Here is a 15,442-nt window from a genome sequence, read left to right as displayed (position 1 = left end):
GATACCAATCTATAATACAGTTATATATAAGTTCATCTAATAATACAATTAGGTTATACATCACCCTTCGCCTCCTATATATCCCACACCCATTAGATACTCTGAAAAAGCTAAAACATGGTGAAAAATAAACTCAACCAAAGCACCACTTGTAATGGCAAAATGCCACAACGTCCGTCCGTCCGTCTGTCTGTCCGTCCGTCCGCCCGTCTGCCCTGCCTGCCTGCCTGCCTGCCTGTCTGCCTGTACTCAGCCACCCACCTGTAAGAATAACAGTCCCAGTCCTATCTCCAGTAGTTCCCCATCTTCACCCGCACGCCTGAAGTCATCCCAGACGATAGAGTTCTGGATCACAGCGTGATAGAGCGAGTACACTGCTCCTATTAATACAGAGGGATATGATAGTAAACATGATAGAGCAGGTACACTGCTCCTATTAATACAAACATATACACGCATACATGTACATACACGCAGTGTAATGATTAATAGAATAGACTTGAATGACAGTATAAAACCATACCTAACTGAACAGATAACAAGGACAGGACTTAGTAGACTAGTAGGGGCAGGGTAGAGGAAACACATGCATGCATACTTTATGACTAAGTATTGTTTATACTTGACACAATTACAAGGCAAGGGTTACAGTATATTATTTAATTTCTTATAGATACAATTCCATTCACCATTTTGTAACCCATTTTTCACCCCTGTGTCAATTATCTAATGTGATCCTGGGCTCTACACACCATCCGCCAACCTGGGGAGAGCAACGGACTTGAACTCATGCTTACTCCCCTGAGTGTCCAAGTTGCTCCTTTACACCTGACAGGGGGGAGTTTCCCTGGTTGGACGTAACACGTGGAAGGAACACGTTATTCCAACCAGTTCCTTTCCCCTTCATCAGGCTGACCAGGGCGAGGCAGTTTAGAGACCAGGATTACTGCAGGATGTTTTGTGAGGGTACCTACCCTAGGGGACACAGGGAGAACATGCAAACTCCACACAGAAAGGCCCTTTATCCAACCCCGCCTCGGGTATGGGCACTGATGGAGGAGAGAACACGCCACCAGTACCCACAGCGTCCCCAGCGGGAATCGAACCCAGGACCTTCTAGCTGTGAGGCAACAGCACTACCGACTGTGCCACTGTGCCCCCAAGAATTGTGTATTGTTGATGAACAATATACTGTACATCGTTTCTTTTCTTGCTTTTTTTTCCTGGTCCAAAAGTACTGTACCTCCACTGGTGGATCACTGAAGCCCTATAGTATAATGGATACGGCAAAGGGACATGCTTACCGATCACCAGTATCCGTAAAATGCTACTGATGACAAACACAAAGTCCCTGAATCCATCTAACTCTGACAAAACCTCCTGCAGAGAGAGAGAGAGAGAGAGAGAGAGAATATGATATGACCTGAGGAGAGATATTGACATTCATACATGGAATTGTGTCTTCACAATTTGAACTTTCTGCAGGCGTCTGTGAGTTTAAGGGTGATAGTTTACTTTACCAAAGTATTCCTTTGGCATTGTGGCAGCTTGTTCATTTTCATAAATAATTTAATGGAAGATGGAAAATTACAGCAAGGTTTCGTCCATAAAATGACACAGCCTGCAAAGAAACAATTAACTTTAGTCGTGGGTCTTTTTTCATGACGTTTATTTACTCTGCTGCAGAACTCAAAACTTAGTTACGTGGAAGTTGGAACCATATCGGTATAGAAACGCTTTAACATTTTCCACTCACCCCTCTTTTTCTAGCAACACAATGGGCCAAACAAACCTCTGTTCCCCATGTTCAATGAGCTCATGTCAAAAATAACATTCTAAAAGTTCCCAAATGAATTGTGCAGAATTAATTTGGGTGCATTTGTCCGGGCGTGATGACATGCCCTATACCTGCATGCTGTTGGCGGCTTGCACTGGGTTTTCCCACCAGCAGAGCGAAACGAGGATCGAGGCGAAAATTCCAACTCCAACGTAAATGAAACAGTCAGTCTTCTGATTGTCCACAAAGGAGTCCACACGGACATAGTAGTCCACTGCAAGGAGGCAGTAACCTGGTTGGATGATTGGTTGGTTGGTTAGTTAGTTAGTTAGTTACAGTAGTTAGTTTGCACAATACCGTTAGGGTAGCACTTCATAATAACTATACACTACTACTAAGCATTAGTTAAGCATTTATAAAAACTTAATTATCATCATCATTATCATGAATTCATCATTAGTAAAGCTTTGAGAATCTTTAGACAAGCACATTATCAAACTACTCGTCTTACAGCCAACACATCGCCTACAACAACAAGTATGCCAGGAGGTAAACGTTACCAATTAGTACGAGGACGAGCGAGCATACGGGAAACACTATTTTCCACGTTTCTCTCTGGAGTCTGAATACTATTTGTAGTACAGAAGACATGATGCAGACTCCCCCGGTGATGAAGAGATTAGTCAACACATCAAACTGAGGCATAACGATGAGAACCAGGATGGAGGTTCCAAGAGAGACCAGGCACTCAATGGCACAAATCTGGAAGATAATGTATATTATTGTTAAAAGTATAGTAAGTTCTTTGTTTAGTTTCGGAGATAAACAAGCTGTACAGTATGTGGCGAACACTTACACTTCCCAGGGTTTTCATGTTGGGCTGTACAAAACTCTTGAAGGCACACCTCCACAGTGACTTGAGGAACACCAGGAAGTTGGGGCAGACAAGGGTAAACACCAGCATCAGCATGTAGAACTGTTTATCTTTTGAGGAACGCATGGAATAGTCACTGGACAGTGTAGACAGCACCAATAGTGAGCCCTGATTGGAAAGACATTTAGAACATTAAGCATGTTTTAGTTAACCAATAAGGTACTTTTTACATCCCATGTTGTTCAATAAGGTTTTGGAATGTAAAACAAAGTAATTGAGTCTGACACGTCTGATATGGGAAATAGGAAGGCATTGTGCCGTGACTTCATGTGTTTCTGAACCGGTTATAATCTTGGAGTATTGAATGCTTTGTCATCATTGTTGTATTGATGATATCCATTCATTCTAACAAGGAAGTTGGACAACAAATCAGCTTTGATTGGACACAGACACTGAAGAAAACTGAAGAAAACTGAACTGCTTTATCTCTCCCTCTTCCTGTTTTATTTTCTCTCACTCTCTGTCTTTCCCCTTCTCAGAAACTGAGACAGAGTACAACAGACACAGAAACAGCTGGATAGAGAAAGGGTTGGTACGAAGTGATAAAATGACCCTGCCCTACCATAACTAACAATAATACAGAGTGCATGTTGCCAAAGGGAAGGTCAGCATTTCAGTGAGAGATATGGTTGCTTACATGACTTTCATAAACACAACCAGGAAAATGTGCTCCTCTGCGAACAGGTCACTGTTTACTACAGGTTTACTACCAGGCCACTAGTAGTAAAAGTCAATCGTAGCCAATCAGGATGGAATATGAAAAATCTGATCCGTCTTGATCACATGACCATAGAGACGTGTACCGATTTGCGTGACGTTTCGACAAAATCTGTAGGAGTAATAACAATTGTGTTTTTTCTAAATTCAACAACGTCTGGGCCTAGCAAAGATAATTAGACATGGACTGTTTGACAAAAAAAATGTTTTAGCTAACTTACTGCTTCGAAAGGTTATGGCTCATCATGAACACTAGATGATATAATTTATTACAGGGCAACATCTGCACAGTTATGATGTTATTATGATACAGTAATCAAGTTGATAGGAGGTGAACAAACACAAACCTAAACTACCCTCACTGTAACAACTTTGAAGTGAGAAGGATGTATAGGGACATATCTAGACAGACAGATGCATACATACTGAACATTATACATGAATGAGTAGTAGTACATTAGTAATTTTTACCTTAGCTACAACTGCACTGGTCCAGACAGCCAACCCAACTATTACAGCTACCAGATACTGGGCCAGTTGGAAACACCTTCTCTTCTGCTCTTTCTCAGCTCCTATGGGGTTCAACTGAAACGGGTCCCATGTATCTCTGATAGGTATATAGACACAGACAGCGCGCGCACGCACACGCACACGCACACACGCACGCACACACACACACACACACACACACACACACACACACACACACACACACACACACACGAACACACACACACACAATTGTGACATTCTGGGCAGATGACAGATATGTTTAAAATAACAATGTTGTGGTATCGATGCAGTCTTGCAGATATAGATGTTTTAGCTTGTTAGTTTGTTTATTTATTTGTTGAGGCCTTCATGATCACACTTTATTTGAATGAGCACAAATTCAGTGAAAAAGATGCTCTCTCGCCTTACAGCTGTACATAAAGATATCTCATCTTATTTTCCACTGTGGCAGTCAACAAGGCAAATATGGGCCAATACTGATTTATGGTCGGTATCGTTACACCCCTATTGCTATTTGAACCGTATCAGAACAATGACCAACACATCAATAGATTGCACATTAGTCTGTTGTTTAGTTAGCAGTCTTAGGCACATAGGCCTACACTGATTTATTGCAGAGTAACATCTGCACATAGTTATGATGTTATGAGACATCAAGATGATGGGATGGTGACTGCAGTATTATCAGCTAGGCTTGGGCATGGAGCAGAATGTGAGATCTTTGAGATGTAGGCCTATACGTAACGTGTGTCACTCAAAGAACACGCACACACAAAAACAGATGCCTACAATATAAAAAAATAATAATAATACAAAATATGTAATAGCCAACCGAAAGGACAGCAGCACATTTTATCATAATTATGGCAAAGGTCTTCATTTGCGTCTGAATTTGGACCATATAGTCACATGTAGAAGTAATTTATTTTTATTTAAGATTTTTGACTAAATGTCACCCCCACTGGTCCCCTTGGAAAATGGCACCATAGTTCCCTTTAATTAGGCCACACTGCCACAGCTGTGTGGCAAGAGAAACAGATTTCCGTTCAACCGCTCCCTCTGTCGCGCACACACACACACACACGCTGCACACGCACGCACCCCACACAGTGCAGATTGAATGATTTGGTTATTTGACCTTGGAACCTGCACTTGTTTGTTTTGAAACATTTATAGTTTGTCTGGAGCTTGTTCTTAATTCTTAAGTCCTGCCATAATCAACCGGTTCAATTCTTCAAGAGTCATCGATCAACATCAACAAACAGTGAGTAAAACAAGACAGCCCAAGCCTAGTGTGAGCATTTTTAACTGTATTATCTGCCCTGTTGGTGTAGAAAGACAGAGAAAGGCCCTGTACTGTACTGTCAAAGCCCTATGCAAGTTGAACACTACGTGGTTGCTGTACTGTAGTGTCAAAACCCTATGCAAGTTGAACACTACGTGGTTGTTGATCCGGCCAGGGAGGATCAAGTGTTTAAGCAGGGCTTTGACACTGCATTAAGTTGAAAACAGTGTGCCCCTGCCAATCAGCAACACCTGCTGCTTGATTAGGGATGCATTTTACCCTGGCAACCTGGCCATGAACATGCCCTACAAAGTTGTGACGTTGTCTTAATGAGTACTAAAACAGGACACTCTCAGGAGCTTTATCAGCCAGTTTACACAAGATTACCCCACTTGACTTCAGACTTCACCACTTGCACTCACGCATGCACATTTCCCAAGAAGTGGTAGTGTTCCACTCCGGCCGAAGGAGTTGTCTGCAGTTTTCCCCCCACCCACCCCTGTTTCCCCTCACTGTATGTTTCTTTTCCCTTTTTACCTCCTATGATGATTTCTTTTTGACTATATAGTTGTGTATATTCGTACGTCTCTAAATGTTTTGATGGAATGGTGGGCCCTATGGTGGGCCCTGAGTAGCCTATAGGATTTAAGTAGATAACATAGCCCTAACACGAACCCCTCCCTCCTACACCTACAGTATCTATCCTACCCAGCCCTAATTATCAAGAGAGTAATTACAGTGATTGACGTACATTCGCCCTTGGTGGTAGTTTGGGTGACTATGCCCTTCCTTATTGGTCTGCCAATGTGATGTTTCATGTTTGACTTTGATATTACCATAGCAACTATCCAATAATACTGCCCTGCAGTTATTAAGCTAGAGCAGCACTCTACAAGCTCCTGAACCCTAGCCAGGTTACAGTGCAGTCAGATTTCACCCCACTGGACGATTTCACTATATATCATCACAGCGAAATTTGCATCTCTTTATTTTATTTTTTATTTTATTATATTGTTGATTTTTTTTACAACATAGTATTTCAAAGCAGTTATTCACATATATCCCCCCCCCCCCAAAAAAACACACACACGAGGCAACACAAACACTAAACATCAGGATATGTCCATAAATACAAATAAATCAAATATCAGTGATATCACCCTACAGCTGACTACTCCAATTAACCACTAGAAATGTGCATCTCCTAAATTGTGCAGTCCACACTTCACACCCACACGCAGATAGATCTATGTTGCTTATTTGTTATCCTGTATATTCTTAAGTTACTGTAATAACTTAATTACCCTGTTGATGGGAGGCTTGTGTAAACTATGGTAGCTCAAAGAAGCATACATTTGCACACTTGGCAGACTGAGTTAGCCTAGCTGTTGCGTGAGTAGCTGCTATACACTCTTGAGAATAATGTCATTCTCAAACAAACCATTTTCAACATGCAACAGTCCGCACATTTGCAATTATGTTTTGTTTATTTTTTTTTTGGATTTCTGTCCGTTTTTTACATGTTGTGAGGTCGTAGATCTGCTATTTTTTGCCAAATGTTCACCTATTATGACATGCCAAGAATACTGATGTATTTATCAGTTCATGCAATTAAGTATAGTTAGAATATACTTTTAAGCGCTTATTGTTGTTTTATATTATTATTTTTTATAGAAACAGCAGACCATTTACAATTTAGCTTGTGCAATGTACAGTATAGATGTCCTTCGATGTACGTACAGTTGTACAGTAGTGTGCTGCATGGCTGCTTCGGAGTACACAATTTGTGGTTTTACATTATTAGAGGTTTGGGCCGCTACATCGCTCCACTGATCCAATATGCCCATACAGAGATCTCCGTATCTCTGTATCTGTTCATTTCCCCTCCGTAAATGTAATTTTGACCCACACAGTTGCTCTATTTGACAGAGGTAGCCTTCTGAATCTTCATTAGTTATTGCATAAATAACACACTCCCTCCTGTCTGGTCACGGTGACATAGACTGCGTGCTATCAACTTTGTTCCGCATTCCACATTTTCCATATTCAGTTTCACTTTAACATTCTGGGGAAACTGTGATCATCATTATGCTTAGTTGCTTACCTAAGCTTGATTCTAGGGTTCCTATGGGAGTGACTTGGCCATGACAAATGTACAACGATTTATTTAATAATGAATTGCATTTTTATAGCACTTTTCCAAGTGCTCAAAGCGCTTTACAATGGTTCATTCATTCATACATTTGGAGGTGAAACGGCGAACAGTCCACGGCCAGCGTCCTCACTTCCCACATTCACACACCGATGGTGGCAAGCTCACACCGACCAACTCATTGGAAGCAATGTAGGGTTCAGTGTCTTGCCCAAGGACACTTCGACATGTGGACAGGAGGAGCCGGGATTCGAACCGCAGACCCAGGGATCATTGGACGACCTGCTCTACCTCCTGAGCCACAGCCGCCCATTTAGCTAAACATGCATGTATATTACATAATATACATAAATACAGAAACCTGTTGATCCAGTCATTTTATTACAAGTCGGACAGATGTCTGAAGTGGAGCAGCTGCGGTGCTTAAACAAAATGGGTAGTGTGGTGCAAGTGTTTATTTTATATATTTTTTAAACTGCATTTAAAACTGCATACTTTAATGTGATTTCTACAAACAGTTTGTGAATACTACTTTGAACCCCATTTGCACTTGACATGAGAAAGTGTCCTACAGTATATGGACCTTTCTAATGTCATACTGTAAGTGCGCATTGCGTTTTGTCGCTATGATTGTTGTTCCTGCGATCAGGGCATGGTTGTAAAACAGAGCTTAATTGCACTCATCTGACCTCCCCTGAATTAATAACAGTGAAATGAAAAATGTCTCCTGGGTGCGGGGAGTGATAAAAGGAGCAGCAGTGTGATAACTGATATAACAAACAAATTAAAAACAAAACAGATGGAGGACATTCTTAACCAGCAACCATATATACTTTGTAGGACAAATAACAGAAATAGATGATGTACAAGTTCAGCATGACTTGTAGATGAGCTATTTTGAATTGTTAACCGCTTAACCTCTATATGCTTGTAGATCTTCTGTTTTTTAGATGAAAGTTTGCCTATTTTGAATAGCCAGAATTGGGATGCTATAGTGTTAGTGTATATGCTATAGTGGTTTAATTGTGATATCAACATCAACAATATAAATATCAAACATATCAGACAGTCTACATTTCCCAAAAGGAAGGATGTATTTCATTCAGCCTGACCAGAGGGATATGCCCAAAACATAATCCGTCCTTACCATCAAAAGGAGTGGCAGTTTGACACATTCAGTAGAACTCGTGATCTTTTGCGGCCAGATGAAATTTCCTGGGGTTTATTAGGACTAAAGTAAATAATTAAAAAATAAATCGCTATAAAATGTTGTAAAGAAATACATATTTAGCCCCATGCTCGAATGCCCCCGCCCCCCTGTCAAAAACAGCTAAAATCCCTAAAACGAAAGAAAGCAGCAAATGGAAAAAAAATAACACTCATCTTTTACTTTCTCTAATAACAACCTAAAACATGAACCTTGGTTGAAAAAAACTAAAGTTGTCCTTCAGTAAAAGTATCAATACTGCATCATAATGCGAATGTCCGGAATTCAAAATGTTACTTAAAAGTAAAAGTACAAAGGTTTTGGCATCAAAATGTAGCCTACTTAATGTACCTAAATTAAAATTAACGTTTTCAAATGGATACAAATCTTTGGAAAATAGCAGATCTACAAGCTCACAATGTGTCGCATTGTGAGCTTATAGACTGGCTATTTTTTAAATAGCTGAAATGTATATAGGGCTGAATGGTTAATGTATGTTTTGTAATAATACAAAGTAACTAAATGACTAAAGTTTTCAAAAAAATGTAGTGGAGTAGAAGTATACAATGTATGGAAATTGGAAATACTCAAAGTAAAGTATAAATAACTCAATATTGTACTTAAGTACAGTACTTAAGTAAGTGTACATTTCTTTACACCACAGCAGACAGTCTACATTTCCCAAAAGGAAGAGGATGTATTTCCTTCAGCCTAACCAGAAGGGCCTTACTGATCACCATAAGTAAGGTGATAAGTAAATCCAACACAAGAAGTTGTCGCTATTGCATTTGTCGTTGCGGTAAAGCATCAGCTTATAAAGTCTAGTTAGTGAAAAACCATTGTTGTGTGGTCATTCATTCAATCAGAAAATGCTTTCGCATTCAATCAAGCTATTGCTTACGCATACAGGAAGGTCTCAATATGAGTGCTGAAACTGCTATAACTGCCGAAATTAGTGCTAATTGGAATAGTAACCTTAAACCTTTGTCTCCTCTCTATAATAGACTGACAAAATGAGAGCCAACCCTTGATGTAAACATTTTCCCTATCTGTATACTCCTTTGGTGCCATAGAGAGCATTCGCAACTTCCAGCAATAACAGACAAATAATCTGGGTAGAAATGATTTAATTATAAGTAGGCTACTCTCATTACTGTAAAAGAGTAGCCTTTTCATTTATTTGTTCAAGTAATACTTTTTACTTTTGGTAAAGCAGTTTTTTTTTTACAAACGTTGGGGAAGCAATCTGGTTGGCAAACTTGGCATTGGTTAGGTCATACTGAAATGGTTATGGTTAGGATGTCACATTGTGGCCATTTCACAGTTGACATGTAACTCAGTAACTGTTGGTTTAAGTCAAGTGACAGTATCTACTTGGTTAGGATATTTTAGTGCTCTTACCGGTAGTTTCCAACCCCCAATGACTTTGAGTACTTGTACTTTAAATATTATATAAATCTTGAGATATTAAGGAACAATATAACAATATAAGAAACTAATTTAACGCTTAAGAGTCCTTACCTGTGTCTCGTCTCTCTCTTTCTCCCTCGCTCCTTCAGTTCCTCCATGTTGTTCTGTTACTCCACTGTACAATATGAATGTACTGTAGCACTTAACCAGGCAAGGGAAGTTAGTCAACTTTTGCTGTCTTTGTAAAAAAAGAAAACCAAACCAATAGAACCAAACAAAACAAAAGACAAATGCACGCAACAACATATCACTTCATTGATCTCAGTGTTGAGCCATGTACTGTAGAAACAATAATGTATCAATACGTACCGTATGGTAAAGTGGTTGTAATGAAACGTGTGGCTTTGCGTAAGATGTTGGCCTCAGTTGAACTCCCACAAAAGTTGTTGAAAAGTTGTCAAAAGGAAGTCCAGTTTCACCGACTGAAATGTCTCCATCTGTCTATGCTTACTGGAGCATGGAAGGACAACTGTACACTGTTCACCACGGTGTGTGTGTGTGTGTGTGTGTGTGTGTGTGTGTTTCAGGTGTAAGGCAGCATTGCGTGACAGCAAGGCTTGTGTGTGTGTGTGTGTGTGTGTGAGCATGCGTGTGTGGTGCGTGTGCGCACGCTCGTGCAGGCGTGTGACTGTTTGTCAGTGTTCAAAGATATCGAAGTCTCCTGGTTTTACAAGTGGCAATAAAAAAGGTCCAAGGATCATTCCTCAACTCCTCACCCCTACACCACGCCTGTTGATGCTTCCACACAAGAACACACACTTCTGTTTACTTTATGATGGTGGCATAAGTGTTGAGATTGTCTCAACCCCCCTATTTATTTACCCAGGGGGGTAACTAAGCTATAGGGTGCTTATTTTCAGTCATGCTCTCCTCTCTGTATAGACTATGTGGTTCTTGTACTGCTTTTTCTAGCCCCAGCAGTCCTTTGACCCTCTATAGAAGCTGGTCATAGAGTATCTGTCGGGGTAGACGGTGGGCTGGCATACGGATCACATCATGCAGCCTGCAGCATGCAGATTTTATTGTTATTTCATGTTAAGTTTTGATCCAGCACACCCAGCCTATAGCAGGAGATGATGTGCGTGCCTTTGGCCACTTTGTGACACCTTTTTAATTGTTGCCATGGGAATGAGGGGATGTATGTGTTGTTGTGAACCTGTGATTAATGTTTCATGCCAGTCTATGTTATAAGAGCCGGATTCTCCAGACATTCCCCACCAGTCACAAGAGAGACATGCAGCAATAATGCATGCCATAACCTCTTCCCGCACTCTATGGGTGGTGATGTCACTGCACGTGACCCTGTGGGCTGGGGCGGCACCTGGCTGTCAGCAGGGAGTGTTAGGTGGCACTGCAGGGAGGAGTGGAATGAAGGCACTACGTCCTACCGCTGGGGGCTCCTAACTGGCGGTGAGTCAGTATAGGATACATCAGCAGTGACAACACGCATGGGGTCAAAAACAAACAAACAAAAAGGGAGTCCTGTAGGACTCTCCAAAATCGGGATTGCGGACCCAAATATCTGGCATCACTTGGGCTTATATTTAGACTGCACGCTGAATGACACAGTCAGCTATTATCCATACAGAATCCTGACAGACAGCCCCAACCTGCTGTCTCCACTGTGGTCATGCACGAAGATGCAGATTTGGACTGTATAAGGAGAGCGAGCACAGATCCTCTGAAGCTAGTTCTGGCTGGCTCTGTTCTGACATCCAGGTTGAGAAGTGCATCATCAGATTCTGATAATGTATGAGCTCAGTGACGGTGGCCCTGACCCTGGCATTGCCATGGTAGGAGTGCCAAATATGTCACAGTCTGACTGTCTGCCCGACTGCGCCAACCCAGGTTCAAAGTCAGGTTGAAGTTGAATACAACAATGCGGGCCCTTTGTCTAAGACCAATTTCTTCCTCGGGAGACAAATAATAAAGAATCTTGAACATTGAACCTTGAACAACAATGCGGGCCCTTTGTCTAAGACCAATTTCTTCCTCGGGAGACAAATAATAAAGAATCTTGAACATTGAACCTTGAACCCGTTCAAATGGTCCACAGTATAGCAACAGGCATTCTCAGGCTGGCTCTGCCTTCCTGTTCTTGACCAGGCACTTGAATTATAGGCAACGTAAAACAAAATCAATCAAAACTTTTTATTTTTAATTGCCAAAATAGCACATAGAAAGTCATACTCTACATGCCTGCATGGGCGACAGTGGATCAGGGGCTAGAGTGGCCGGAAGAACAGCTGGATGGGAACCATGAGGTTACTAGTCATTGTTTTTGTCAGCAAATTTCTATTTTAGTTTTAGTCATACTCTCTTGAATAGTTTACATTTAGTTTTAGTCACATTTTAGTCACATGGAATGATTTAGTGTTAGTCAGTTAGTTAAAAATGTATGTATAAAATGTATTTTAGTCGGGCCTTGATGCCGTCGTAATGGTTGATTTTACACTTGCTGAAAATAGCAGATATACAAGCCGCGACGCGTTGTGATCTTGTAGATCTGCTATTTTCAGCATGCAACCAAGTGTAAAATTACTTATACTGAATCTCTTGTCCACTAGTCCTTGCTAACATTTTAGTTTAGTTTTTGTTGACAAAATCGACAGTACATTTAAGACATAGTTTTAGTCACCATGGCTTAGTTTTCATTTAGTTTTTATGTAGTTTTCGTCAGTGAAAAAAGGTAGTCGACGTACATTTTTTGTCATAGTTTTAGTCAATAAAAACAACACTGTTATACCAGTTCGACCCAGGGCTCCCCCAGAGTTACAGTGTCGAAGTGTACTGTAATGTACAATCTACGTAAAACGCCTTCGATAAAGGCGCTATATAAATGCACCATTTAACAACTGAGAAGATATTTGTGCCTACCAGCAATAGGCCCAATGTGTGTGTTTCTGTAGATAGCTCCAACATTAATTATTAATGATTAATATATCACATATTATAATTCAGAATGGCCGCATCATGCTGCACATTATTCACTGCACTGGTTTAATCATGTGATGTCCCTGCACAGGTGTAGTGCACATGCATAACCACTAGGTGTCTATATAGGGCTTTGGTTTCACTTGACTCCACAAGCATGCTCTCTCTCTCTCTCTCTCTCTCTCTCTCTCTCTCTCTCTCTCTCTGTGTGTGTGGTTTTAATAGTTTGTGATTCTTCATTATAGTTTAGTTTTAGTTTGTTTTGCCCATTATTTTTCCTAATTCAGTTACTAGTTTTAGTGTGTGTGTGTGTGTGTGTGTGTGTGTGTGTGTGTGTGTGTGTGTGTGTGGGCGTGGTGTGTGTGTGTAACCAAATGTGGTGTAACACTGCACTGTGTGCACAATCTAAACTACTAATTTGGGAGTCATTTTGCTAAACCAAGACCTATACATCAATTGGGAAGCAAGGAAAAAAAATAGTTTGTTGGCAAGAGCTTTGGACTCAAATAAAAATGCTGGCTAACGTTTTCCATTCAGCTCAGAGTTACAGCTTGTGTTAATGTTTAAATAAATATAAAAAAGATAAATACCCTTTTTATTCATTCAACTGCATTTCTATGCTGTGGATTTTTATATAGGTGTTTTGTTTGTATATGCTTTATGTAGCATAGTGGTTCTACAACAAGCCAGTGCATGCATTATGTGGTTTCAGAATACCCCTTGTATTTGTATACTTACAGAGTACCTGTATAAACGTTCTCGCAGTACCCAGTGCTGTACACATCCCCACTTGCACAAACGTGATGCTCAGCCAATTGGTGAAGCAGACAGGTCGGGTTGGCCTATCAAGGAAGCTGATGCCTACACCCCCCCCCCCCCCCCCCCCCCATCCTCCACAGATCCGCGGACAGACAGATATTTGTAGTGTTTCGGTTCTCAGAACTACATATAGCCTAAATAAAAATACATAGCCTACTCGGTTTGAATTTGCATCATGTCTACTATATATTACGTATCCAAGCAATAGCTCATTCAAATCAACATCTTATCTTTCTTTGGACAATCCATAAACATTCACGGACAAAGAAAGATTAATGCGTAACATCAGACGTGCAATCAAAAAGCTGTGTAAATGCCCATATGTAGAAAATGTGAGCGGAAACAAGTTTAGTTTAGTTGTGTTTAATTAAGCAGGAACAGTTCAATTCAGAAAGCATAGCTGTAAAATATTATTTTGTTGATATATTCTACTGTTTGCCTAAGCATTGTGTCTCAGTCTGGACAGTCTTGGACCTGCTCAGAATGTAAGTTGTGGATAAAAGATTGGTAGCGAAGCAAAAAAAGTGAGGTTTTCTGTTCCCTGTATGTTTCACTGCTGATCAAGAAGGCTGAGAATTAATTGAAGGATTGATGTATAACAGACATGAATCTGACGTAAATATCTTGATGGCGGCATTAAGCCTAATTTATACTTCACACAAACTATCACAACATCGTTGCACGTGTAGGTTGATGCTCCCTTTTAGCTCGCTCTGCATTCGTTAACTTGCTGCTCCTCTGCTCATCCACTGGTGGTGGTTTTACTTCATTGCAGAGGTCTCCTCTAACAGGGCTGTACGGGACTCATAACTGATCCGGGACCAGCTGACAATAGAAGGCCTGGTCCAAGTGGGCGACCTATCACTACAGTATGCATGTGCACACACACACACACACACACACACACACACACACACACACACACACACACACACACACACTAGAGTCTAATTCCATTGTAATGGTGAACACGATCAGATGCACACACACTGATGAAGACAGCCACCGGTAACATGAGTGCGTGTTTGTGTGCACATACCTGGTACGATACTGGGTCAAATACTGTTTCGCTTCTGCATCGGGCAGAGGGTAGTCCCACATCTGAATGTCAGTTATTTGGCCTTCAAACTCTTTGATGGCCAATGACTGTTCACCATCCCATGTGTAGGCTACTATTGTGAGAAAGATGAGAGGGGGGTGGAGGCCACACATATTGCTTAAATTGTATTCATATTGAGTCCATAACATGGAAGCCAAATGGCTGATGTGCTGTGTGTATTGCCTGGGCGTCAAGTCTGTTGTATAGGTGGTACCGTGGTTGTCCAGAACCGTGTGTGTGTGTGTGTGTGTGTGTGTGTGTGTGTGTGTGTGTGTGTGTGTGTGTGTGTGTGTGTGTGTGTGTGTGTGTGTGTGTGTGTGTGTGTGTGTGTGTGTGCAATCGCTTATCCATGTGAAGAATTACAACTAAAACGGCATCATGCTGAATACCAATTTAGTTTTGTACACAAACTCATAATTAATGCCCATACATATTTGCAAATGTTTGCGTTGGTGATGAAGACATCTTAATTGTGTGTGTGTGTGTGTGTGTGTGTGTGTGTGTGTGTGTGTGTGTGTGTGTGTGTGTGTGTGTG

General features: G+C 40.9%; 1 protein-coding gene across 1 annotated transcript in view; it reads right to left on the bottom strand.

The window, feature by feature from the left end:
• Window positions 1-10,153, bottom strand: part of chs1 (chitin synthase 1) — a gene marked incomplete at both ends in the record, with an annotated part of 37,989 nt that extends 27,836 nt beyond the window's left edge. The window contains 7 exons of the mRNA XM_080770679.1: window positions 262-380; window positions 1,305-1,380; window positions 1,909-2,069; window positions 2,338-2,539; window positions 2,634-2,819; window positions 3,900-4,035; window positions 10,107-10,153. Of these exons, the coding sequence (XP_080626805.1) occupies window positions 262-380; window positions 1,305-1,380; window positions 1,909-2,069; window positions 2,338-2,539; window positions 2,634-2,819; window positions 3,900-4,035; window positions 10,107-10,153 (927 nt within the window). The remainder of the gene's footprint in view (window positions 1-261; window positions 381-1,304; window positions 1,381-1,908; window positions 2,070-2,337; window positions 2,540-2,633; window positions 2,820-3,899; window positions 4,036-10,106) is intronic.
• Window positions 10,154-15,442: the final 5,289 nt, after the last annotated feature.

This window comes from Protomyctophum bolini (genome assembly GCF_963924005.1).
Source record: "Protomyctophum bolini genome assembly, chromosome: 1".
Classification (NCBI taxonomy): Eukaryota; Metazoa; Chordata; class Actinopteri; order Myctophiformes; family Myctophidae; genus Protomyctophum; species Protomyctophum bolini.
This window is presented reverse-complemented; position numbering and strand designations above follow the sequence as displayed.